Source organism: Ornithodoros turicata, chromosome 10 (assembly GCF_037126465.1).
Source record: "Ornithodoros turicata isolate Travis chromosome 10, ASM3712646v1, whole genome shotgun sequence".
In the NCBI taxonomy this organism is placed as follows: Eukaryota; Metazoa; Arthropoda; class Arachnida; order Ixodida; family Argasidae; genus Ornithodoros; species Ornithodoros turicata.
Genome location: NC_088210.1, coordinates 28,875,671 through 28,903,554, shown reverse-complemented (window position 1 = coordinate 28,903,554; position 27,884 = coordinate 28,875,671). Strand labels below are relative to the sequence as shown.

The 27,884-nt window shown below is 47.0% G+C and overlaps 1 protein-coding gene across 3 annotated transcripts in view; it reads left to right on the top strand.

Annotated features, from left to right (window-relative positions):
• LOC135369793 (transducin-like enhancer protein 4) overlaps positions 1 to 27,884 on the top strand; it is a 57,101-nt gene that overhangs the window by 21,244 nt on the left and 7,973 nt on the right. For 2 of the 3 annotated variants that reach the window (XM_064603311.1, XM_064603312.1), the window contains exons 5-15: positions 889 to 951; positions 1,090 to 1,164; positions 9,005 to 9,034; positions 13,356 to 13,578; positions 17,236 to 17,252; positions 19,599 to 19,694; positions 19,774 to 19,815; positions 22,370 to 22,558; positions 23,997 to 24,114; positions 25,015 to 25,133; positions 25,196 to 25,281. In XM_064603311.1, coding sequence (XP_064459381.1) covers positions 889 to 951; positions 1,090 to 1,164; positions 9,005 to 9,034; positions 13,356 to 13,578; positions 17,236 to 17,252; positions 19,599 to 19,694; positions 19,774 to 19,815; positions 22,370 to 22,558; positions 23,997 to 24,114; positions 25,015 to 25,133; positions 25,196 to 25,281 — 1,058 coding nt within the window. The remainder of the gene's footprint in view (positions 1 to 888; positions 952 to 1,089; positions 1,165 to 9,004; positions 9,035 to 13,355; positions 13,579 to 17,235; positions 17,253 to 19,598; positions 19,695 to 19,773; positions 19,816 to 22,369; positions 22,559 to 23,996; positions 24,115 to 25,014; positions 25,134 to 25,195; positions 25,282 to 27,884) is intronic. The other variant, XM_064603313.1, reaches the window with a different exon arrangement.

The window sequence follows — 27,884 nt, the reverse complement described above, 5'->3', positions numbered from 1 at the left end:
CCTTTCAGAAGAGTCGCCCGTTTTATTATTCCCGGGGCGCCGCCGGCTGACGTGTGGCCCTGCGTTCCGCCTCATTAACAAGGCCTGTTCTTGTTTTCTTTGTGTGTAGCCGCCGCGAGAGGGCGTTAGCTACCGGCCGCTTTTTCGATCGGACGCCCCTCTCTCTCTCCTTTCTTCCTTTTTTTTTCTTTCTTTTGGGAGAATTTGTTTTTGTGTGGGCTTTTCGGAACGCTCTCTTCGGATCACTCTTTCTTCTTTCTTTTTTCTTTCCCGAAGGAGTACCACAGTTGCCGCGGCTAAAAGGCCGCTAAGTGAACTGGAGAGGCTACACTAAAAGGCTGTCCCTTCGCTTGTCGAAAGTTACCAGTGCTTTTTTTTTTTGTCGACCTTTCTTTCTGCCCAGTGTTTGGCTGTGTGTTTTTGAACTCGCTGGAAAGGAAGGGAACAGCAGAAGCAGCACAGCGCTAAGAGAGGTGACGCAGGCGATTTGAAGTGATATCCACACGACAATGTGTACCTTTCTATCGATTTCTTTTTTATATATATTTGTTTCAACGAACAAGTGGCGCTGCGCGAGCTCAGTCAATGGAGTGCGTCTCACGGCAGTTGGTGGGAGACGACGTTCGATTAATTTGAGTGTGGACACTAGCGAAATGAAGAATGCGGTACTAAATATACTTATATACGCGATACATGATACTATAAACATGCTAATATAGCCGACTCAGACCTGCAGCCCAGGTTGTATATATTAAAGGGTATATAATGCCCAAAAAACTTGTGCGTCCCTCATACCGCAGAGACACTGAACGCACATGGCACATTTTATGAAATACGCGTGGTTGGTATCGTCGTGGTACTCACGTGACGATACATTGTTTATTGCAGACAGAAGTGGCGAAGCGGTTGAATGCCATCATCGCCCAAATCTTACCGTTCCTCTCGCAAGAGGTAAGCTTTCCTGGAATTCCTTCTTCTTTACTCGAGATGGTATATTTTCTGACGAGCACAGTGACGTATATATGTATATACTGAAAAGAAAGAAAGAAAGAAGGAAACCCTAAAATCAACTTTTCGTTTGTCAAACAGCACCAACAACAAGTGGCAGCGGCAGTAGAACGTGCGAAGCAAGTCACCATGACAGAACTCAACGCCATCATTGGGGTGAGTATCCGAACATTAGCAGTATATATTCTGATTAATTGATGTCACAACCTACTAGATTATAACGACCATGTCATATGCACCCCTTCCCAGCGCCGCATTTGGAAGCTAGCGGTGGCGCCACTCATCGGCCCGGTTATTGCTTCCTCGATTTCTGCAATACTTTGTACTTCAACTTGCCCTAGTATTTTTATACAAGCGGTGGATGTCCCACGGTAGATGCTTCTTTCTAAAGTTGATTATCATCATCATCATCATTATCATTCTACGCGCTTTCATAGGAGCTTTTGATGTCGTCTGCTACGGTAGTCGTACTTCCGCTTCTGCGGATTCAAATTTCCGTTGTCCAATAATGATGTAGATCTCGCGGGCCGATGAGTGGCGCCCCTAGCGGCTCCTCATAAGGGGTTGCCGATTATGACATGGTCGTTATAATTTACTAGGTCCTGATTAATGTATATCAATTCCTATCTTACCGGCAACATTAGAAAACTAAGCCGAAGACAAATCGTAAGATGAGAGTTTTTCGCGTTTGTAAACCCTTTAGTATATAGAGCAGCCCCTAAAAAAAAAAACGTGAAGCAGGGGAAAATCGATACCTTAGCAAACTGACTCCTCTCTACTTCACTTCACTGACCCTTCGCCATTTCAGGAATTGGAATTCCTTTCTCGCATTGCTTTTTCATACATGCAGCTCTCACACACACACACACACACACACAGACCAAAGAAAAACAGAAAAACGAATGTGCCATTCCGATCACAAACAGCCGTTTCCATACGAACCAGAAGCATTCGTCCGAACATTCGTGTTCCGCTTTTTTTACTTTCCAGACTTTTTCTTCTTCTACTTTTCCCCCTTTCCCCTTCCCTCTCAGTCGTCGAGCAAAATCTGATGCGCTCGATACTGCACCGCACACACACACACACAGCTTCCAAAACGAAAGTATTTGCTTCGGCCTTTTTTTGAATACATGCCCACAGACGGCGAGCATATAGACACAGTAGTCGGATATATTTGTCTTCTTTTTTTTTTTTCTTCTTTTTCACGTCGAACTCATATCCAAGCAGAGATACCGCAGATCACACACGCACATATAGATATCCGGATAGTATCTTCCCCCACTAACGGACTCGAGGGAAATATTTTCTGAAGGAGAAATCCCAGCTCACGGATATATAAAATATTGCGCGCTCTCACATTTTTCGATATGTAACGTTATGCCCGCTGGTTCGCTGCCAATATGCTCCCTATCTGCGCTGGACTTTCGCGAAACAGCCTTTCGTGTTTTTCGACTGGTCCCGGTATTACACCTTAGCTTTCTTTCCGTTTTTTAAAAATATAAGTATCTTGTTCGCTCCGCTTCTGGCTTTCTATTTGATGTGTGTACCCGTAAAAACTCGCGTTGGCGCTGCCGATCCAGAGGGTGTTGGCGTTTTGTGGGTTAGGATGAAACCGCGCAAAGGTAGGCACCGCGTTCGGTTTGTAATTGCCTGCTTGCGAACACAAATGTCACGATATCTGAGGAATAATCACTCAGACGCCATATACGATATGCAAAGTGATTGTAATTGTTGTAAGAAGAAGAAAAAAAAAAAAAAAACGCTTGTACGGTAAAGCAGTTCAAATGCTTACTAGCAGCCAAGTGTGAAAACGATTGTATCATTGTTTTCGAAGCGTCAGTTTTGACTCCAAACTTTCGCGTGCTCCTCCAAATTCGCGGATTTTACATTTTTCAAATTCGCGAAATGAAAATTAGGGGCGCGCGAATAAAAAGGGTTTCGCAGGTATTTCAAATTTATTACAAAAACTTCGCGGGTAAGATAAATTCCCATGTGTGCGCTGTGGGGCTGACATGCTCACAAACATTCGGGACACAACCGCTGTGGTGTCGTCGTCAGACATTGATTGGTTGATTGATTATGATGTACAACTATCCGGAAATGCATCCTTAGTGGCAAACCCGGTAGACTCTAGCCACTATAGCTCGCATGCGTCCTTACGAACTTCCAGCTACACGCTAAAAACAGAACATCACCGTGACATAACCCGTTTACAATGAATTTCGTTCGTTCCTCGTTTGTTGAAAACAGGAAATGAACGCCTTTTCGTGACAACTAACATGCATCCAAGTTGCTACAAAGTGGCTGACGCCTCCAATTTTCAGCAAAGAGAACGGTATTGTTCTGAACTACGTTATGTTTTTTAGAGTGTTTTCCTCACCTTACTTTCACCTTCAAAGTCACGTTCCGTGAAACAAAGGAAAAAAAAAAAAATCTCGACATCCGAGTACACAAATCTGAGTTGCCCATTCATTAGGCGCATGCATTGCCCGACGGGCGCCTGTTCGTAAACGTGGTAGCGCAAGCATGTGTGGCGGACTGTGACGGGAGCTACGTCCCACTGAGTGCTCGGCGCTGCCGTGCGTGACTCTTTCCTCGTGTACTCGGCTGGCCGCAGAACATAATCAAATCACGGCGGCAGAAAGTTGTTAAGAACGCCTCCGCCGTAAATGATGGCTATACGTCACGCGAAAATAAAAATAAAAAATCATGGAAGGGCAGGCAGCAATAGCTCGCAAACGTAACACGGTGGAGGAACTTCGCATTGTGCTCTCGAACTGGTCTGTGACTTTGCAGTAAGTGGCACTGCCTGCCAGGTCTGTAGCACACCGTGTACCTTAAACACCCCCAAGGAATATTCTGTAGTGGAAGAAAAAGCTGCTCACGTGGCATGAGCCGCGTGTAACGTTGAGCATTCACACTGTGCCGGGATATCGGAAGTGACGTACTGCGCACGTAGCAGACGACACTTAGCAGACGATGCCGTCTCGGTCGTTTTCCTGTCGTCTGCTACGGAATATCTCGCGCTTACGTAGCGGCAGAAATGTTATGAGGTGTCTCGTATCTTCCGCTGGAGTATTTCGGGGAATGTCGCCTGTGTGAATACATGGATACGGATTGTAAACGCGCACCGAAAGCGGTTAATAGTGCAGGGTTCGCCAAGATAAACTTCGGGGTTTGTAATGAAGGTAAAACAAATAGAAACAGTGTCGGGAAGCTAAAGTATAGATGTTAGAGGACGTATTATGCCCCAAATTTTTATGTCGATACTGCGCCACTTGGCCCGTTTCTCTGCGGATAAATCGTGAAAATTAAAAATCTGCCGCGGCCTAACATTTCCAATGGGCTATACCTGTGTTTCAGCTCCTTCCGTGAGTTGGCGACACGGTCGAACGCGGCGTTGCAGACGACTTCGCACAGTAGTCCTCTGCACTCAGTTCCACTTGTTCACTTGGTTTCGATATCGTCTGCAGCGCCGCGTTCGACCGTTTCGCCATCACAAGTATAGCCGATTGAAAATGTTAGACAGCGGCGGTTTTTTAATTTTCACGATTTATCCGCAGAGAAACGGACTAAGTGGCAGTATCGACATAGAATTTTGGGGCATAATACGTCCTCTAACACCTACACTAGCTACCCGAAACTGTTTCTTTTTGTTTTATCTCCGTTACAGACCCCGAAGTTTATCTTGGCGAACCCTGTACTTCGTCAAATCAAGCGTCAGTGAGTTGAGAAGGGAGGTTGCTTTCGGAAACGATTATGTACGACGGACATTACACTTGTCACGTGATCGAAACGTGTTCCGCAGAACAACTGTCAACGCGCAGTGAATACTTGTATAGTTGCGGTGAGGAGTCAGTGCACCAGCTCCGGTGGCGCAGCGGTAACGCGTGCGCTTGGAGACTGGGAGGTCCGCGGTTCGAATCCGCGGGCCGGCTGTGCCGTCTGGGGTTTTTCCTGGGTTTCCCTCAGATGTGTAATAGGCGTATGCCGGCACAGTTCCCCTGAAGTCGGCCCATGGACGCAGCTATCCTCCCCCCGAGCGGATTCCGCTCGGTCTTCCACTTCACCCTTTCCTCCTCTCCACCATCTTTCTCTTCCCGAGAAACATGCCGCCTAATCAGGCAGGCAGACCTCTCGGGTTCCTCCCAACGACACTCCTCCTCCTCCAGGAGTCACTGCGTCGACATACTGCTTCAGGTAGCGAAGGCAAAATAAGAGCGGAAGCTACGCGAATTAATACAGTTTTAGTACTATGTACGCAATAGCTTTACGCTTTACGTGCGCAAGGAAATCGGCGGGTGCAGACTCTGAACCGAACACAGCTTTCGTGGTGCACAGTGTGAACACGAAATCTCTTTGCGTACGCTACAACAAAGACTCTCTAATGTACATGAAGCTCTGGAAAAGCAGCTCTTTAAAAATAAAAATATTTAAAAAAAAATATGCGGTGACGTAGATTTCTTCCGGGTTTTGCCAAAGCGCAAGGACGACACCAAGGAAAACAGCGAGCTTTATTTCGATTTGTAAAGAGAAAAGAACAAGCGGCAGAAAAACAGTCGCGGTCGTACATTAAACAAGCTAACCAAATGTCCATATCTCTACCCCGCTCGGTGCCACATTTGCTTTCCGGGGCAAACGCGAAGGAAAAAAGGAAAAGAAAAAAAAGCTAACGAAAGCCAACGTACACACAGCTGGGCAAACCACGTCCGTAATCCGAGCGCACGTACAAAAGAAACCAAAGGATATCCTGCTTTGATGAAGGGACCCCCCTCAAATCGCAGAGCAAGTCGCCCAGCCCTGTGCGCAAGCGAAGCATAATGGACCATTCCTGCTCCCAGCAAACGCACTGCCACTAAATCCAAGCCCGCTTAGAGGGACATCTCTCCCCCCCTTGCACACAATTACTACACTTTCCTCCGGTATCTCGTTCGCACGTCAATCGACCCCGATCTTACCTCCCTCTGTCTCCCCCTTTTCTGTCGTCATCTCCTTTTATACCCATCGCCACACATCTGAAAATACGAACGACAGAAAAAAAAAAAGGAAGGCAGAAAAATTATCCGCGCCCTCTCCGAATCAATAATAAAACGTCCGGTCTCATTAGGAGCGAGAGAGAGCTGTCGTTGTCGCACATGAACTGGCGGGCGGAACCCCATTAGGGGTGACGTCATGCGCGACGTACGGTCACGTGGCCTCCCTCGCCCTCGATTTAATTATCTGCTTGTCTGGCGGCGGCTTAAGACCGTTTAATGGAGGGGTCGATGCCGCGGTAATCCCTTTGTCGCCCACGCTCGCGGCGGCGGCGGCAGCCTCCCCCCCATTCTTTCCCTTCATCCTGGCGCGCTTTATTGCGAGGGCGAGAGCGCCGCCAACCTCGTAATTAAACTAATTGAGGGACGACGGCGCGAGTTGGGAAAAGAGCCGCCCGCTGAAAATCGCCCGCTCGCGCGTTTGTTTCTTTGGTTGGAAACGGTGGCGGTGTTATGTGAGCGCGCGCGCGAGCGCGGATCTTTAAGCGGGATAAACGAGTGTTTCGTGGTGCGGTGTCACGCTTCGAGAGTGGGAGTTTATCTTGAAGTGTCATAATTCCTGCTTTGTATCTGTTTTTACCTAAATCATGAGGGTTCAAGGAGGACCGTTGTGTTGTTCGTGTTTCAAGCGGCCTGTTATCGTTTGTCGTTGTTAAGATTAATTCGACTGTACATTACTTGATAACCTGTACACATATGCATAACGTTAGTAATCATCCTCATTGCCTCAGCTTCTCCCTGTGGCTATTTTTCACACCTCTTTCACACAACGAAACAAAAACTCCAGGAACAAGATCCACACTGGCTCTATCACCAACATCACTTGCATAGCCCATCTACCGCACCTCGCAACATCCATATCCCAATTCATACCGCAGACGAGAATGTATACGTCTCCCACAAAGGCTTGTGTGAATACAATATCAACCTGGCAGCTGTCCGTCTCCGGAAGTTCAGTCCTTAACCCGAACAAAAGCGTCTCTGCATTAACAGTTCCTCTCCTGCATTCGTCTGCTCTGTCGGCAGCCATCGCTTTTCTTCCTCCTCGCCCCTCAAACCGCAGTAAAAATAAAGTACCCATTGTTCATCTTCCTCCTCTATCAAGCCGTGAAAGCTAGAGCGGTGCACCGTCGCCATTGTTTGGAAGTTGTATGATCGTGCTGGATGCCGCATCGTTTGACATGTATACTCTCGCGCAGTGAGCGACTTTTTTCCAGACAACCGCCGCCGCCGCCGCCAACGAATATTCCCCTCCTTGGTGGTCACATTCTACAAGCCTTTCCTTGAGAAAGGGGGTGGGGGAGAGAAAGACCCGCGTCGCGGGAGATTTTCTTTCCCTTGCGCTAAAAGAAGTTGGCGAACCCGGGCATAAAGAATGGATTCCGGCTGTCGTAATGGGCTTCTCCCCCGGGCGTCGATTCTTGGGGGCGGCTCCCGACAAACCGCCTCAAATATGCAGCGCCATTTGTGACTCTGTCGCTCTTCCGTTCGTTCGTCTGCTGCGGAACGACTGCTTCTCACGTGACTGGATCAGAGGCGCTGCGCCGCGCCGCGCGCCGAGAGATGGCGACACGGTATTGTTGCGTCGCATTGAGTCGCTGTCACGTTTGCGGAATTGTTGCTAAGCGTCGTCTGCATTGGAAACGAGTTTCCTTGCGGAGAGGTTTGAATATTTTAGTGTCAGGCTGATGCGCAAACAGGGCATTGCAAGGGATGAGAGTCCTTGGGTGAACCTTTGGTGGGTGCTTGAAAATGGATAAAGCGACCCAAAATTTCCCGTTTGTTGTTGCTTGTATTGAAACTTGAACTTGGAGATAAATAAAAGGAATTAGGGCGCTGCCGCACATACATACAACACAATCACACTCCAGCACAGAGTAATTGCTGTTGTACGGCACTCCAGCACCGGTATACTTTTAGGGCTCTCCGCTGCTCTCTACCTTGTATAGGGTTTATTCACGTGACGTCATCTGTAGGAGAACGCCACTGTCGCTAGCAGGCAGATGTGCTGGCATCGGCCGCCATATAGGTCCCATCGAAACCGTCACCCATCGCACTCACCGTATATTTGGTGTTTAAAATTTATTGTGCCGTATGATTTGTAGCATATTCTAGTAATTGCCATGTTTTCGACGTCAATAGTCGTTAAAAAAAAGGAAAAGAATATAGCAGCGAACGAATGCGGGAACGTAACATCGAGGGACCTACGGTATGGCGGCGAGGTGACGTCAATAAATAAGGTGGCGTCAGTGAATAAGCCCTATACCTTCGTCGCTGCACTTAACGAGACCGCTTTTGTCCTGGCTTTACGCAAGAGTCATGTACAAAAACACAGCTGCTTCTGTTTTAACACTGTGCCTTCCTAGAAAAAAAAAAAAAAAGAATAAACTCATCGGCATGTCGACTGCACCGAGACAGAGAAACAGCTGCGATAGGCTGTTTATTTACCGAGCCCTTAACATGCGGCACGTGGCCTAATTCCGCAGAAACAATCGTATCGGAAGTCAGTAATACACCTGGAAAAGAGCAGTGCAAAGGCCCAATGTAAACAAAGGCGACTATCGACTGACTTCCTGTTTATTCCTGAAGTGCACGCTATACACTTTGCACTATGTTCATTATCCGCTCTGATGGCCACGAGAATGTATAACCGAATGGGCCTCTCTGTAATGTTATTATTCGTCGAATCCCAGCTATATACACTTTGCCATTTACCGATGCTCTTATTGTTCGGGGTGTTAACCCAAGGCAATATCTTTGTCTAGCTTTGTTACAGCGTAACCGTTGTAGTTAGGATTACTGTGTGAATGAGACTTGTAGTATCTATAATAACTTATAGGAAACCCAATTTCTTATCCCATGAAGCAGAGTAAAGTGCAACAAAGCAGTCTAAAAGTTTATTTGTGTTGTCAAGTGCTGCCGCGTCCAATGAATTAATGCTCTGATATTTGTTCTATTTCCAGCAGCAGCACACGGGGCTTGCACACCTAATGGTTGGTACTTTTCTATTCCCTTTTCTCCTCTCTGCACACAACCCCACTTTTCCCCCTCTTATTTTCACATCCTATGCTCCGGTGTTTCTGAACTAAAAAATAAAAAAAGAAAGAAAACGACGAAGATGATTTTAAAATTTAATACATTATACACGACCTAACCACCTCGCTTTCTCAGTATTATCTCCTTAGCTGTTTTAAAAACCTCACACCCATAATGCGCACGGTGGCAAGGAAAAATCAGACTCCCACTTAGAGCCTGTATTGGTTAACATGTCCACGCCACACCACGCTTTCGCCATTGCGTAGTGACGGCGTTTCCAAAAGCTATCGCGGTGACCTGTCTCCGCGGCCTATATAAAAGCCTGGGCGGGCCGACTTTTTGCACATGTCCAGCCGTGAATCATTGAAAGCGCCGCGGGAAGCCGGGGTAAAAATGTGACTGACTCGCGCTGGCACCTCACTATGTAACAAACGTACGCGCACAATGATGTTGGGAACAGGCTTTGCGCGATGCGTGGGATCTTGAATTTGAGAAGCTCGTGAAAAAAACAATGAAAAAGAAAGAAAAAACCTGCTTTGGAGACAGGTTTTTCCACGGTTTGCTGGTGATGGTCACATGTCATCTTTTAGTGGCAGAACAAGGGGAGAGTTCCTCTCATCCCTGGAGAGGCCGCGTGGCGGCGTAGCGTGCAGGGAATTACTCGCGCGTGGTTGCACGCTTTAATAAAGCGCGTGCGCTCGTTCGCGTCTAGAACGCGGGACCGATGCACGTGCGACACGCATCGGCGGCTCTGTCTCCGGTTGCTATTTCGAAGTCGGGGAAGAGGCGTTAGGGAGGGGGGGGGGGGAACACGCTTCGATTTTTGGAGGCACGGACGGAGGGTAGCTGGCCAGATACTTTCCCTGACACAATAAATAAGAAACTCAACTTTGTCAGATATTTGTGAGAGGGTCGAATTCTATTACGGCTTTGATGCTTGAAAATTGGCCGCATTTTCTCAGTTTTCGTTGTGGCAGCTCTAAGAATTTTCGTGAAATTATCGCGGGCTTCGTAAAGCAACGCCAATCAGAAAAGAAATGACAGGGAGTTCGAGTCCATTCCCGTTTGAAGCAGCTGTGTGGTTCGATAAATTCGCATTGCAGAATTTGCGTGGAACGCCATGTGCGCTTTTGGAAACCGCGTGTAGACGACGTATTTATTATAAGAGAGGGAAAATGAGCCAGACGAATGCCGGCTTCTTCTAAAAGGTCGCTGGAAGTTACATGCAATGCAGTGCACTTATGATAGGTTATGTGACAGCGCGGAAATGCTTTTTAGCGGATTATCTCGCAATTCCTTAGCAGGTTCACCGACTTCGAACCGCAGGGGGTCCCATTTGGCCTAATGTATGCTGCAGACGGTCCCACTTCGCCTACTGATCCGTGTCACGTGAGGAAAGAAGGCGGTCCCCTGTCATGCTGCCAAAAGTCACTTTCGCATCTTCACAAAACTTTAAAACCTTGTTGGTTTTATTCAAGCATATATATTTTATCGAGCAAAATATCGCGATCTGCACTCCGGTACCGAAATAGAGTATCGATTACTGTAACGGCGTTACGTACAACACTGCGGCGTACCCTTCTTTTCTTTCAACTGAGCAAAAATCTGCCCTCCCCCTTTTTTCATTCAAAGTCAAATCCTCTGAGCCGCACGAAAGACCTGTGAGTAGTAGCTGATCCATTTCCGTGTCCAGCATCCAGGATTAGTGGTATTGTGCACGGATCCAGGACATTTGCTCACCGGACATTTGTGCGAACGCTCAAGGCGGACCAATGCTCACCAAGTTTTATATGTGTGCCTATTTCTTTTTTTTTTTTCGTAAGTTACCGTAGGTGTCGTGTTTGGTGGGTGGTGGCACAGTATAATAGAGTGGTAGTTTCTCACAGGAGAACATACCTTGTTGTGGCTTGAGGAGGGTTGACTGGTGGGACCCGGGAAACATCAAATTGCAGCAAATGTGCGGTCTCAGCTCTGGATTGGTGAGCAAATGTTCGGTGAGGAATTGTCCGCCCCCCATCGCACACACCTTCATTTGCAAATGTAAAGGGCCCTTGTTTCGGACGACGTAAGGTTGTTGTCGGACGAGCGCATTCATTTCTTGCAGACGTCACCATCGAGGCGGGGCGTGTAAGTAACGCCCACTTGCCGACAGTCCCATTTCGCCTAACGCCTGTCACCCCTCCTGCCTCTCTAATCCGATAATCCGGATTAGGCGAAGTGGGAATAGGCGAAATGGGATGTAACCAACGAGACAAAAGGTCAATAAACAGCGATGACGGCTGTTCTTCAGTTCTTTCCTCATTTTCATTTTACTTTCGAAACCCCCAATCATCATCACGCAGTAGTTTCATGTAAACATCACGAGTAAACTTGTGCCAGGATACCCCGGCAACTGGCATCTGACGGTCATTTTTCTTGTCGGCCATACGAGACGTACGAGAGAATGAGCTCTGCGAAACGGTTCCCTGTGGCGACGTCTGGTGACCGGTACGCGGAGCAAACGCGTTGCAGTAGCAGACGACAGTGTTTGCTCACTGCAAACAGGAGTCGGCGGTCGACTGCCAGCTCGTTTGTTGTTGTCCCAAGCGGCAGGTGACACTTTGAGGGGGACGGGGACCGCTGTAACGGATACATGGGAAGTGCTGCCTTGTTTCAGCTTTGCGTAGGACACTCTCGTGGCATTTCCTGAACACAAGATAAAATTATTAGCTGAAAACCGTCTTCCCGTCGACAAAGTGGTACACACACAAAAAAAAAAAAATTATCCATTAAAGTGCCCAGTTTTTTATATATACATTTTTTAACCACGACCGGTTGAAATCGTCTCCGGAGATATCTCGTGTTCCTCGGGGCCTCCCTACGTTAGGTTTGCGCACGGATCACAGAATGGAGCGGGGGCCAATCATGGGCGCACCATGCGGTGACGTCGTGGATGACGTAGTCGGGCACGGCGGTGACAGGGTCAAGTTTCTGCACACGACAGTCCTGCCGCCGGTCGCTTTGCAAGATGTCCGGATTCATGGATTACTTCGGTAGTGACTTGCCGAACGGAAACCTGCGGTTGTGTGTTGTAAAAACCATATCCTAAAAAAAAAAAAAAAAAAAAAAAAGAAAAGAAGAAAAAAAAAAAAAAGACGCGCTCTCCTGCGTATGACGCTATGTCTTGAGCCACTCAGTCGGCAAAGGAGAACTGCTATCCCTCAATTTTCGATTCAAGCCTATATGCACAATATGTCTTCGGAACAGTTCCACAGCGCATGCGACACAGAACCAAGAGAGAAGAGAGAGAACGTTACAGGAAGTGTGGAGGAGCGCACTCGATGAAGCGATAAAGGAAATAACTGAGATATAATGTCCCTCTACTTCAAGCATGCGATTTCATTGCTACACTCCATCACAGAGTCGCGCGTGAGTGTAGCGGCTGGCTTAAGTGGAGGTATGTGTGTACAGCAGTCATTCGTTTGTGTGTGTACGCAGCGCGTGGACACCACCTGATCCAATAGGGAAAGCGATAGAAACGACTGAGTGTATTTGTTTCAATCGAGTTCTATCGACATTTGGGCATTTGAGCAGCAGGCAGCAATATCTCTCCGCGTTCGACAGTGAAGGATTTGCATCCGGGTTTCGTTCTCTTTCATGTAGCGTTGGCAGTGTGCTGAGCGAACGACTTGATAAGCTGGACTTCAACATGTTGAATGTGTATATCACTTTTACGAGCCCCGGAAGTAATAAGAATATTAATAAATAGAAGAAGAAAAGAATCGGATCTTTAATGTTTCGTTTCTATCATTCGAAAAAGCCGCACTTCTTTCTTATAGTTCCCCAAAAATTCGTTCCAGACTTGTCTGTTGTAACGGGATATGTGGTGGCGGTTAAACAAACATTTAGTTAATCCTGAAGTAAAGTTCATAGGGTTGCATTTGATTTGAAGGATACCTAGCTGTTTTGAACTACCAGTAATCCTTTCTTCTACGTGCATGTGTATACACCAATGTCTTTATGGACGTGTACACTTAATGTTACTGCACAAAGATTCATCAAAATTCCGTAATTATTACGAACGGCAGATCTAAAGCCGGTATGCGACCACATTCACCTGGAATAACTCGACAAGCTTGCGATAAAGTGCATAACTATGAAAATGAACCGATCACAAAAAAAAAAAAAAAAAAAGAAAGAAACGAGCGGGTAATCTAGGAACCAGTGTATAGAGATTCATCATCAGAGGAACCCGTATACAGATTCATCATTTGCACGTTTCTCGGTTCTTTTGTGCAGCAACAGATGCAAGCTCAACAAATGGCCCATGGTCCAGGGGGCGGCCTCGGCGGGCCCGGCGCTGCTGGTCTCGGACCCCTGATGGGCCCTCACGCCCTGGCTTTGGGTCCTCCTAACAGCGCCGCAAGTCTGCTGGCCCTCTCTTCGGGTCTCGGTGGTTCGGCGGCTGCCGCCGCTGCGCACTTGGCGGCCCTCAAGGATCATGACAAGCGTGCTGCACACGGTAAGGATACGACAACCGCCATCTATTCGCATAACTCGCGCTAAAGTGGGACTTCGCAACAAAATCACCCCAAAGGTTGTGGTATGTCCGTAATCTTTGGGATGTCAGGAACGTGTGTACGAAATATCTCGGTCCAAAAACTGCGCAGGTTTTACTGAAACTAATTATTACGAAGCGAGCGCATCGCCTCTGTGAAGCGAGAGGGCGCTGAAAGCAACACACTGATGACATCATCCGGTAAGGGAGAAAGAATGCAGTCTTGGAAGCAGACGACAATGCTGAGTGACGTCACGGAATCCTCCTCCGGACGAACCGCCGTAGTATGGAGCTGTTTTCTGCTCTTCGCATTTCGGTTTTGGTTTGCTATTGTCATCATTTACGAATTAATTACTCGCGCAAAAATGAATTCCAACGTTGGATTCTGTATCGAGGGAATGGTTCGTGTTCGGTATGATGCTCACTTGATTTTTTTTTTTTCGAATCCTTGCGAAGTCTCCCTTTAAGCGATCAGGCTTTCTTTGTGAAGTGGCGTTGATTTTGCACACGACACCAGACGTGCAAGTGACGAATATACGGCTTTGACCGAAACTTGACATCCACAAGAAGCGCAGCGTTCGCCGCGCTTGCACGTTCCTTCTCTAAACCCTGACAATTTTTTCTAGCGAATCGTATAGCTAATGTCAAAAGGAAAACGACAGCATAATTCGAAGCGAGTCGCTTTATGCTTTCAAGATCCCTTCGCATTGAGAGAAAGAGAAAAAGTGCACCATAGCGAAAGCTTCTACGTCCTTAATGAACTTCCTCTCTTTTTTTACATATTAAAAGTAGAGATTGAGAAGGAAAAAAAAAAGAAAAAAAAACGCTGATTCGAAAACAGTCCCCCCCTCTCACCCGCTATTCGCTTTCTGCGTCTTAATTTGGAGTCGGAAACGCATCGCCGCATTTGAATCTGCACGAGAGCAAAACTCGTAGATTCACAAAATGAGAAGAGGTGAATGGAAGGGGAGAGAGCGAATAAGGTTGGTGCCTACATTATTATTATTATTTTTCTTTCAACGCATTTTTCTAATCTTTGAATTTCGGAGGTCAAAATTGATGTTCGCTGATGCATAGCGAAAATATAAAGTAAAAAAAAAAGTCCGACTTTAGCCATCGTACGGGCATTATGCAAATGAGAAAGGATGAAGGAAGTGTATGCCTTCGCCAATCTGAATTCCGTTCCCCCTACTATCTCATAAAGCAGAATTTCTCCCCAGACACACACAGACACACAGAGGTATCTCCGAATGAGATTCTCTCGTCGCTTTCTCTATTTATCCAGGAGCTCCAGTTAGGCTCTTCGATCAAGCCGACTTTCTGCCTCTTCCGTTTCGCATAATTGTATTATTGGGAGCGAGCTGCACGTATTTCCTTTTCCGTATACCGTTTTTTTTATATATTTTTTTTGTCTTTTACGGAAATATTTTTATCGACACGTTGGATGAAGTTGAAAACGAGATGTGCAGGGGTGCAACGGGGGAACGTAAATATAGGAGTTGCAAATAAATTGCATGTTTATCTGCACCGAAAAAAAGAAAAAAAGAGAGGGAGAGAAAAAGATGGCGCCTGAAGTTCGTCTTATTACATCACGTGATTTGCACGCTGTCTTTGAAAGGGGGGGGGGGGTGCTCTCGCTTCTTCAGTGCCGCTGTTTACTTTAGTAGCGCGGCTCGTTCTCTCTCTGTTTCATTTCGATTTCATCCAGGATTCCTCGTTTTCTCCGAATCGTCCCCTATTTTGTTTTTCCTCGCAAATGTTGCGACCTTTCTGGCCTCTCATTTCGTTTCACCTTTTCTCCATACCTATTTCCTCTCTCACCCTTTCTTTCACTCTCGTTCTTCTTTTCCTTTCGTCTGGCAAAGTTTGAATCCCCTCCTTACCGAATTACCTCTCGTCTTCCAACTCATTATATCTTGACGCGCAATAAAGAAAAGAACGCAAAGAAAGAAACGGATTTTGATTCTTTATTTTCTTTCTTGCCATCTTCGTCGATGCGTTATGAGAACAAAAGAAGCGGCGCGTAGCGGCGCAAAACAAGATGTACGAGCTCCGCGTTTCCGCCTCGTATTCTTTATCGGGGATCCTTTATTATTTTATTCCACGCCGGGGGATCAAGGAAAAGTAGCTGGGTCGTAAATAGTAGCGGTGCGAGCGAAAAAAAGGAGTTGTACGATTCGCTCGTCCGTGCATAGGGACGACACAGCCATTGGAGAGAGAACGCAGTGAGCCGCGCCGAAGAGCGGCACTTCGATCTGTGCGATGTCGATGACAATGTGTCCTTTTGTTCACCAGAGAGCGCGCGCGCGTTGCTGTGCGCAGCAGAAAACCGGCGTCGTCTGCTTGTTTTGGGACACGCGTCGATGGCGCGAAAATTCCCGGTTGCAGTCGGGTGAAGATGACTGTTGTCTGCTGCATGTAATTCTGGAGTTGAAAGCACGGGTATAGAATTAGCGTATGTGGTAGCGCCATTAGTGCCAAGCGGAGCAGGTCGATAACGGATACGTGTATCTACTTTACAGTAAGAAAGAGGGCAGAAATAGTACGGCACTTGAAGCGGCAAACTATTCTCTATGTGTTCTGCTCGCTTATGACTACTTTTTTCATTAGTTTTCCTGTTTCGCTTTTCAGTTTCATCCGTGGCAGTTTCTTCACAGAATTCTAACCACCCGCCGAACTGTCTTTCTAGTTTCTTTTTATACAACTAGCAAATAAGCACATATTTTGAATATTCAACGCGTAATAAGGACCCTTAGCGTTGCGTAAGCCAGCGTACGCGTTGCTGACACTGCACATGCGTCGAACCCAACTTTCGCGCCCAGCGTTCGTACGGTATTTCTCGAATCTAGCGTCTGTACACAGGACCACATGCGTGCTGGTGCAGCCGCTGACGCTGGGAACCTTACACGGCGTCCGGTTGTGCCTCGTGTTGTTTGTAAACAGTGAAAGGCTGAATAGCGTTGCGGTTCTGCGGGAAGCACTCGCGGGAAGCACTCGGGATTGCTTGCGCATGCGCAGAACCACAAACGCTATCCCTTACGTACGCAAAGGCGACAGCGTGCGATAAACTAAAACTCACTAATAACATTAGGCTGGTCGAATTTTAGTTGCACTTGGCCTGCTGCCCTCTACTAAAACTGCGTGCGCCACGAAACTGCAGTGTGCTGCTAACGCATAGCGTACACAAGCGTCTAGGCGCTACAGGTCCATGTTCAGCAATCATTAAGGCGATCACAAAGTAGCACAAAACGTAACATACATTCAGCGACGAAAGTTTGTTAGCAAATCGTCGTCTTCTGCACCACCATTAAGCGAAATTATGAACGCGGTCGATTGTTGTTTGGCCAGTTTACAAGCCCGATAAGAAGGGCTCTCGTGTTGATACAAGGGTGCAATGATCAACTTGCGCTATCTTTACAATACCGCTCGTCCGGCTAAGCAGACACTTATCGCTATGTCTCCTGTTGGCCAATGTAAAATAGCGTTGCCAAAATAGTACTACAATGACTCAGTACTATTAACGAGGATGACCAGTTTTGTAAGTTTTGAGCTGCTCATTAACCCGTGGTTTTTGTTTTCTTTTCATGACTGTTTCTGCTGCCTTCGTCCACTTATAAACAGCCGTTGCGGATGACAGGGTAAGTTGAATTTCTTGTACCGCCTTTCAGTAGGTTATTATGCTTGATAGATGATTGCTGATGATATGAGCGAACGAGAATAAATATGAATGAACACGTACTTCATCGCGAATGTTTGAAATCCCAGCATCCATCCTGAAGCAGCGCAAAGAAGATATATCCGAGTTAAATTTATTAGTATTAGTGGTTATTAGCATAATTATTAATCAGGGAAGGTGGCTGTACATGTAATGTAAAGCACTTTCAGCGCCTGCCCAGTGCCACGATTTTGACGATCGTAATATGACACTCGGTTAAAAGAACTTACAATTGAAAAGCTAATGCGACCGATACGAATTAACTACACCATCTGGACCTCGTTCGACACGCCGTTCAATTTTGTGCCAGCTTTTTTCTTTCTCTCTCCTCCTCCGCGTTTCAGTCCACTGTTGCCGACCACATACAATCAGAAACCGAAACTAGCTTCCACGATGCATGAAGGTTCTATGGAGACAAATTCTGAGAGTCGGCTACGGGAACAAACCAGTTTGTTCAATCAATTTTCGAACCCACTGAAAAACAATCTGCCAACATCACGAGACATTCGGGAGCCACTTTTTCCAGAAAGAAGAACGCAACCGCGGCGTAAAAACGAAAATCTTGTAACCGGTTAAGAGCTTAGAGACGCGAAAACAACGGATCACGCGAGCATTAGAAGCTGTACGAACCTCTCGCGGAGGATGAAACATCATAAAAGGCTAGCACCGCGCGCGCGGTTTTTGAGGAGAAGCGCTCTTGGCACATGCGAGCCTTATTAATGCCTTCCGCTATTTGCATTTTGCGTTTCCCCGGCCGTTTTAGAAGAAGAGATTCGCGCATGGAATACGCGTGTTTGGAATGCGTAATCAGAGAAGCGCATCTTACGGCGGTTTTAATGAGAGACGTGCAGAGCGTAACGTAGTGGGAGATATGCGCTGAGTGTTCGTTTCCATTTTTTTTCTTCATCTCTTTGCGCGCTTGTTGGAAGCAGTTTGCAGGCTGTTCTTCCCGTGTCTCAGAGAGTGCGTTTGCGATTCTGCCTTTGACTGTGAGAGCTGCCGATGTGCACGTATAGTGAATGTTTTGAGATGGAGCCGAATGGGGATGTCTAGAAAGCGATAATACACTTTGCCTTGTAAAATGAGGCGGTGCTTTTTTGTGTATGTGCCTTTTTTTTATGGGGGTGCTTCACTTTCGTTCGACACTGAAGTGTTCTTTAAAGGGGCAGCGTGTGCTCCCGCCATAATTTAATAAAAGAGAGAGAGAGAAGTTTTTGGGACCCTCTTGGGACAACTCCTTCAGAGCGACCGAGTTGTGCTGATAGGGACTCTCTGGCAAGTTGCGCCGCGTCCTGTAAATAGCAGCCGAATTTCAGCAACAAATGAAACATCGCGGCAGCTCGTCACGCTGATGCTACGTCACAGGGACCTGATTACGTCACGCCGGGATATCGCACAGAGCCTTAAAATGCGGCTCCGCGGCTCCGCCACAAAATCATCACAAAGATTGTCGTATATCTGTAACCTTTCAGCTGTTAGGAACATGTGTACGAAACATCTCCCTCCAAAACTGCGCAGATTTTATTGAAACGAATCCATTATAAAGCGGGCGCGCCGCCGCTGTGAAGCGAGAGGTCGCTGAAAGCAACACTGGGCTGACATCACCCGGCGCCTTTTCTCGGCACTGCTTCTTTTGCCTGCTTGTGTTTTGGAAGAAAAATACCTTTTTCTAAAGCGTATTCGTTTCTACTCCGTCGGAACCGACACCATAATGGTCGGTTCAATATGTTGCATGAGTGGTTGCGGCAAGAGATCTCGGAAAACGACGAAAACGGGAACTACGTGGAGTATCCTTTCTGTTTCGTTCAAAACGTAAGGGAGAATGCAGATTTCGAAGCAGACGACAACGCTGGGTGACGTCACGGCATCCTCCTTCGGACGAACCGCCGCAGTAAGGCGCTGTTGCTTCTGCTCTCCGCAATTCGGTTTCGGTTTGCTACTGCCACCATTTACTAATTAATTACCCGTGCAAAATGAACGCGACGGCTTATTCGATATCGACTGGGTGGTTCGTGTTCACCTTTTTTTCTAATTTCGAATCCTTGCGAAGTCTCCCTTTAAGCGCCGCACCGCTTTTGTAAATTTGATTACGCAATGACAATACACCGCACAGCGAAAGTATTGTGCACGGTTGCCACAGAAAGACAGCTTGATGACTGGAGCAGGGTTTCGATCAGTGCTAGATGTCACTTGCTTGTTCCTTCAAAGCCTGCACTTTGTCGATAAGGTTTAATTTATTCTCGTGGTTTTTCTTCTTTTTTTTTTCCAGAGGAATTCACCATCCCCTCGCGATGCCAAAGCCCGGACCCGAACTCCGGACACCGATCTCGACAAAAAGAGACGGAAAGAAGAGAAGCACGACCATGTGAGTAACGTGAACATCAAATCACGAGCGATTTGATATACAAATGTATAATTATCTCACGAAACCTGCTCTTTTATAGGACAATGACGACGAAAATCAGGAAGTAGACGTTTCGAATGAGGTAGGTGTTTCATCTTTTGAATCACACGTGTTTCGCTCGCAGTGATGTGTTGTTTTGCGATTTGCTTTGCCCGGGGCACGCACGTGCATCAGCCCTGTACAACCACATGTCACATTGGGAGCATTCTTTGAAATAACTAAACGGGCCCTGTATGTAGGGCGCAGACGTACGTGAACGCGCGTTGTCTGCTGGCAGCTGAGGTCTGTGTATTAAAACCGTAGGGCACAAACGTGAGGGCACGCTGTCTACTGAAGTCTGTGTATCAAAACCACGAGAGTATTATTTGCGGGACTCAGCGACGTCGGTGTCATTGACTCTTGCTTTGCACGGTGATAGCGTGTTACTCGCACTTGCAAAACGTTTTTTTTTTCTCAAATGTTACAGTGGTGCTAACAAAAAAAAAAAGAAAAAGAAAAAAAAAAAGAAACAGTAATAAAAGTAAACCGCACCCTGTGCGCTTGATCGACAAATAGAGGCCATGCAAAATAGCGCGACACATCGCCATCGCCAATGACATAAAAATTTCCGACTTGTCAGAATGAGCAAGAGGCCGTGCTTTTGAGCTGTGTAGCCAGAAAAATATTTCCGAAGGGGTTGCATAGGGACTTTGCGTGGGAGAGGAAGATTTCCTCCCTCGTCCCCCCTTCCCAGATGCTCTACCAAAGGTACGATTTCGGGAGGGGTTCGAACCCCCTAACCCTCCCCCCCCCCTGGCTACGCCAGTGGTGCTTTCCCTTCGCCCAACACCTAGTGACGACATAAATAGGCAACCTTGGGCAATTCGTACGACAAATTTATTCCCCCCCCCCATTACGAAACATATGCCTCATATTGAAGAAATGCATCATATTGTACCTTTCCACGCGCAAACGTGATATGTCGAGACTTGTCGCGTAAGCGTATCGTGTCTCCATAAATATTAAATGACAGTCCTTTTAGAAAATAAAATAAAATAAAAATGAAAAAGGAGACTCGTACAGAGGAGGCACGCGTCTGTAAGCGCATTATATTCTATGCACAATTCAGCGCTCGAGCGATCGAATTCATTTTAACGCATCAGAATAAAGACCAAACATACAATTCCGCGCGCGCCCGCGCACACACACACACACAAACACAAGAAACGCTCTCTCTTTCGCGTTATTGTTGAGACGCGCGCGCGGGGTTCCGATCCGATTTTCTCTCCGCTCCCCCCTCGACTTCAATATCGTTCACGTAACGACAAAGATGCGTTTTCTCCGCGTTTTGTTTTCGCGTTCTTTCGTCTTTTTATTTTCATTTCTGTCGTAGTGGAGTAAAACTGCGGAGGGAAAGGCAGCGACATAGCGGCGCTTGATCGGACTGAAACAGAGAAAATCGTTGAGGGGGGAGGGGGGGAAGCTTGTTTTGCGAAGCAGTCGAGCGACATGGACATCGAATGTAGCTGGGCGTGAAAGAGTGTGTGCAACGGTCATAAAAGTGTGTTCCCGATTTTGTGCGTGCATGACTAAAAGAACGGTAGTAATAATAACGATAAATGTTCGTGTGTGTTCGTTCTTGAAGAGTAAATCTTTGGCCGTTGGGACGACTGTCCCGTCTGTTTTTGTTTTTAGTATCGAGTGAATGGTGGCGGGATCAAGGAAGTCGAAGAATGGAACGGCATGGCAATTGCAATTTTGGATTTCTCAAAGCGCGTTTTTGGAAGACATAAATTCTTGGACGCAAGTCGGGCAATTTCGTTCACACTTTTATGGCCATATGTTATATGCGTTCAACTTAAGAACAGCACGTTTGGGCGCGGCCCTGCACTTGTTCTATTGGCTGCAACAGCTAGCCGTATAACTCTACGACGGGAAATGTAGTGCGAAACTATAGGAGACCTGGTCTGCGTTACTCTCAAACCACTAGTCTCCGTGCGCTCCTTAGCCTCGTTCCCAGCGACGATACAATACAGGGGTGGACTGCCAAAATCGCTCGTGCCATTGGGATGAATATTGGTGGCCGCCGTCTTTAATGAGTATGACTGACGATAACGTAACAGTCCATATAACTAGTCATCCGGTAAACGTCTCATTAGCGCACCAACGTTCGAAAGATCAAGGAAAAAGAAGATTGCTCGTTTCCGCGTGCAATATGCACCGTTGTTCACGTGGGGAGTGCTGGCCGATGCGACATCTGTTCCACACCGGTTCCCGAACGGGAGAACATGAATCGGCACAAAATGAACACGAACGGGCACGAAAATGAACGAAAACACGCACGGGAAAATGAAGGAACTGTGCAAACGGCAGCCCACACGTGCACAGCTCCTGTGACTTCCACGGGGTGGCAGCACTAATGGCGGCGCCCATTGCTTGAATCGCGTCTGGTGGCGCTGGAATGTAATTTCTGCGCGGAGCAACACCGTTAGATTGACGGACTACGTTTCGTGCCGTTCTTAGGTAGAACACGGGCATAGCTTGCCGTGTAGTCATATTTTTGGTGACTGCATGGACCATGCGTTCGGTGTCCAGTGCCTTATATTTCATCCTTAATGATGCTAAATGCCGCGCATATTTTTTAATGTGTTCTTTAGGATCCGGTCTCACCTGCCGGTGCGACGAACAACGGCAGTGTATCTCCTCGAGAAAACGGGGCGGCGGAGCGGGGTGGCTGCATCAAGCGGGAACGGCCCCCGAGTCGCTCCGGTTCATCCTCAAGTCGGAGCACCCCGGTGTCTGCCAAGTCTGCAAAGGACGGACTCGTCAGTCCTCGCATCAACTCGGTACGCAACTTCGTCTCAAATGTTATCTTCAACCTTTTTCCCCAGAGTCGACCAACACCACAACTATCACAAGACGATGACGCACGTCTATTATTTAGCCGTTTCAAAAGCCGTAAAGCCAAACGCGAAGTCAACAATGGCCGACAATAACCTCCGACACCAACGGCGTCGTCTGCACACTCGGCCGTTTCAAAAGCGCGTGTCCGCCCGCGAAGTCACCAATAGCCAACAATAACCTCCGACATCAACAGCGTCGTCTGCATACTTAGCCGTTTCAAAATCGCATTGCCACCCGCGAAGTCAACAATGGCCGACAATCTCCTCGCTGCGACGAGATGGCCGAGATCAAACGCGTCGTCTGCTAAGCGAAAGCAAAGCAAAAACACGCGCATGCATGTTCTTCCTTTCTCCTCAAGCGAGCGACCTCACACGGCACGGTAAACGAGAACGGCAGGTCGAGCGCTCATGAGCTCGGGTCACCGTGGCGGCCAGGGCTCCTCTGCTGATAGCCGGCTCATTAGCGTTATTAATGACTGGAGAACGAAGCGGCTCTCTTCTCCGCTTTCGATTAATAGTCGACAGGGGCGGCGGCGGCTTCCGATTGGTGCCGCCTGCGGTTGCCCCCCCCTTCTTTCGCCGACTGCTCTTCCCTTCACGGCAGCGTTCGACATCGATTTTTGAGGTTCTCGGTGGTTGAGACTGCGCACTCAGTCTTCACTCAATCGGGCTCCATCGGAGGAAACGATAGAAAATTGACTGAGTGAGAACCGAGGGGAGAGGTGTCTACGCGAAGGAGAGGAGGCGTAGCGGAGGGTACGTGAGCGCGGTAACGCGCGAAGCGATGCGTAAATTGACCTGTGCAGAGGCTGCAGACATACGCGGCTCGCGATTGAGGCGGAGCACCTCTTCACGACTATGTGTCTGTCAGAATCCAGACAACAGCCGAAAGTGATGTATTAAAACAAAACTCAATACTATCGAATATTTTGTCATGTATTATGAGTGGGGCACGGAAATTTGGGTACTAGAAACGATGGAAATAGGCTTGCAATTAGGCCCTCAGGCCTCTTTGGCTTTGTTGGTGCATCACAATGCTCCATCCAGGAAGAAGTGCTACTACTTTTAGTTCTCCACCCTCTAAGATCTTGAAAGGCCAAATCTTTTGATCAAGTATACATGAACCCTTTCTAGCAAACCAAATGAAAAAGTAAATAAAAATAAAACAGGAGCAAACACACAAACGAAAAGCAAAATGAGTATATGAGAGAGAGTCTCGGTGGCATTACGAGATTCCTGCCAGCTCTCTGTATTATATAGTGCTGCAGGGTGAGAGTATTCCAAACTATGATGCTTCTTTCAACACAACGGTGACTTGCATACAGGGGTAGTACACAATATTACTGGATACCAATTTCAACTCTAGATTTCCTTTGTGCAGGGCGAGAAGTCCCCAACTCCGGTGTCCAAGTCGCTGACCCCTACAAGTTCAGGGTCGACGACGCCTGGTTCAAGCGCAGGCAAGCCACCTCTAGCCTCTTCCAAACCTACTTCTCTAGGTACGGAGCTACATTCGGAATGCAGGAAAAAGAGTAAAGCTGCCACCTGCAGATTGCTGAACTGCTAATTTTTTTTAAGTAAGAAAGGGCCCCTTCTAAGGTGCAGCCTTTGCGCGTGGCCATATAGCACCAAAATTTTAGACGTCGGTGGCAGCAAGTTTCAATGTTGTCAAAACTCTCAACCGTAGCAGTAAATGAGAGGGATGTGTTTTCCTCCGTCAACCACACAAAATATACGCCAAAAAAATTGCGTCTGAACAAGACCCAGCACAACGCTTTTAGAGGTTGATATACAGGGCGTTTCACGAAGTATTTTACAAACTTCTACGCGCATAGAAATTTATTCGGAAGACTCGTGACACTGGTGTAGGTGTCATTCTGTAGCAAAACACAGCCAAGCTTGCTGGAATGAACGCTAAACCTTCTTGGCCATCTTGAGACTATCTGTGGAATGAGATAATTTTCTAGCATATCCAGACAAACAATACCGTTGACGAAAAATTTAAAACGGAGGGGTCGTACACTTTATCCTTGCACGGGACAAAAGTACTGCTGCACTATGCGAGTCAAGCTTGATGTGTCTGCTTCAGAACGGCAAATAAACAAATGTTGCAAGTCTTAATAAATTTCTACATGCTCATAATGTTCTAGTCCTTTTTGAAGTGCCTTGTATATGGAGGGAAGCTCCGAGACACCCCATAGCACCCTATGGGAGTACACAGCGTTTACTCCTCTGGGTTCCGCAACCAAATAGGAACAGCTTGGCTCCTGCAGCTCTTAAAACAGTATTCTAACAGTACTCACATAATAACGGAGGGCTTTCCAAAAACTAAAACACTAACATCCGTTAACAGTGGAACTCTTGACTCAGATGTGCCTGTACTGACTTTCTGTACACAGGACCATATCCTTACCCTCTCCCTGGTGGTCCCCATGCTGCACTCGCAGCTGACCTGGCAGCCAATCCAGCCTTTTCCCAGCTGCACAGCTCTGCACTGAGTTCCTATTCGCGGTCTTTGGTGAGTAGCCCGTGTTCCGTCCGTCGCAGCGGAGCATTTCACACTGACTCTGATGCGAGCAGCTTTCCCTCTCGCAGGTTGCCGGCTTCGACTCGCATCCCTCCCTGAGACCACCGCCCCACTTTGGTGCCATTCCTGGGGGGAAACCGTAAGTGCGATTTTGTTGACACAGCGTGACAGACACAGTTACACCGAAATCCATGAAGTCAGAGGGAGCGGCTCGGAGACAGGAGGAGAAATAGTTTGTACCCATTGTGTGGAACCCTCGGTTTCACAAGTGTGGTAACGTTAGTGAGACTTTTAGAAATATGTGTTTAGAATATGGTATTCAAACGGAAATTCTATTCCCCGGTAATTTCTCTCGGGGTCCTTTAACGGGACTACAGTGCTAATTTGATGGCACACGACTAAAGCCCCCTAGCTTTCTGCTGTGGAAAATTAACGTTTCCTCGAAGTGGGATGTACAGATCCGCGGGATCCCGTGGGGTAACAGAAAAAAAATATTTTAAAAAAGTTGCAGCATTCTCCCCAGATCGCTGACTGATTCGTCCTGCACAATTTTCGAGCCTTTATTAACGGAGCAATAAACAGTTATACAAGGTGCACTTTTTTAATGCATTGTGATACATCGCCGACTGTGAACGTTTTCCAAAAAATTATTGCTAAAAATGTAAATAATGGCTCCAAACCGACAGAATATTCGCTGCACTCTTTCGCGCTCATGCCCCGCTCTGCGATGCCCTGGCGACAATAGCCACACGTAATTTTGACGTCGCGCACCATCAACCGTTCGAAATGCAGGACGTTCGTACATTCATTTTGCTGTAATATCGAGAAGTGACGTGAATTCTAAACATCTTTCCGCTTCTCAATCTCAAGGTAGCCTGATCAAACCGTACCAATAGCCCGTAATGTTCCATTTCATGTGTGCACCATGTTTTCAGACCTGTATTGCTCTGCGAGGTCACCGCGATATCCCTGCAACCGGTCAGCTTGTCTCGGTGGGGCCTGTCACTGGCTAGTTGAGCTAAATCTCCTCCACCTCCAACGCCTGGAATGCGGTGTTGCTATTTGTTGGAACGTTGTCAGGTTGACCTCGTTGACCTCGTTGCAAGGATGAAGGAGAGGCTCGCGTGGATTATGCTCTTTCAGTGGCATTGTTTCGTGGTAAAGACGATCGCTAGAAGTAAACGAATTTCATCTTTCGCTAACGTGAGTCACGTTCTCTCATGGAGCGTGATAATTGAGCTTATAATAATGAGCTGTTTAGTGACCCTTTAACTTTCAGCGCACAAACAAAATTAGACTCAACTCTGACAATTTCTCTCCAGACCTTCCTGTCGTTCAATTTACTTTCGTCGCGGCACGTTCAGCCGTGTAAGTGCCAGCAGTATCAGACCGATCGGGCTTAAACTGCGAAAATGTTGCAGATTGGTTGAAATCCTTACGTAATTCTCCTTAATTCCTTACGTAATGTCGAGTATTCTGTGAAAAACACACGATTCTGAGGGGAACACCAGGTTCCGCGAGACATGGCCAATTCCGCAAAACTTCGCAGTCGCGGAAAGCTAGGGGGTCTACACGTGACCCCAGTTTTCCCACATTATAAGGAATGGAAACACAAGAAATAACTTGCAAATCAACACAAAACGAGAAAAAACATGTAAAAATATAACAGAACTGGCATATCTTCTTTCACATACACTAGATTCATCAACAGTGCCCAAAGTGAGCTTGTCTGCAGTACCAGCAGCAACACTAGCTTTCGTCAACTAGAGCCATGTAGCTTTAATGCCCAGAGAGAAAGTTATGTCCCCGCACTCTACCTGCCCTCTCCTGTCTTCATGCAACTTCCTTGATTCGGTGGTTTTATTGAGTACATAGCACAGGGTACACACAACGTTAGACATAAGACTATGACTGCAAAGTAAAGAGGACAAAGTCCTCAATGTATTTCGCGAAGCTTAGCATTGGATGTTTTGTTTTGACTGTATTTAATAAAAGCGTTGATTCTGATAATGCATTAAAATGTAAAGTGTCTATCCCATTGCACTGATTCACCCTAAATTTGGAAATATTGGGCAGAAGGAACCAAACCCTCATCATCATGTGCTGGTTTGTGGTTGTTCCGTTTACGTGTCGGAAACATGCAGCTCTAGCAGCATTCCATGAGAAAATAACAGTAATTCAGCATCGCAACTAACGCGAAGGCATGTGTCAAATTCGAGAACCTCGCTTGGTACCTTGAAGAAGTTTGGGAGGTGTTGGGAGAGACGTTTGAAAATGCAGCGAGAGAGAATGGTACACGTCTGTGTAAACGTCCAGACAGCAAATGCTTGTTGTGTAAGTCCATGTTGTGTGATGTTTGTGCTGGTCATTTTGGAGCTGGCTGTGCTATCTTAACTGCTTCCTTTTGCAATGTGTGCACCCGACATTCCGCAAACATTTGGTGCTACTAACTGCCCTTGTTTGAAAGAACAGTATAGGAAAAAGCCACGCATAGTTACTGCAAGAGAGCACTTAAAAATGCCATTTCCAAAATGCATACGATCAAGCAGTTTGCTTCAGGACTTGTAATGTGCCAGTTGTAGCTGTTATTGGCGGATGTGAATCGAGGGAACAACGTTAAGCCGTACATGAACTCTTACCTAGTGGTCTAGCACCCACTGTCCAGTAAATTGTTACTGGCTAATTGGTTCTAAATTTTACAGATGATCATCTCAAGAACGGTCTGATGGAAAAAGAAAAGCT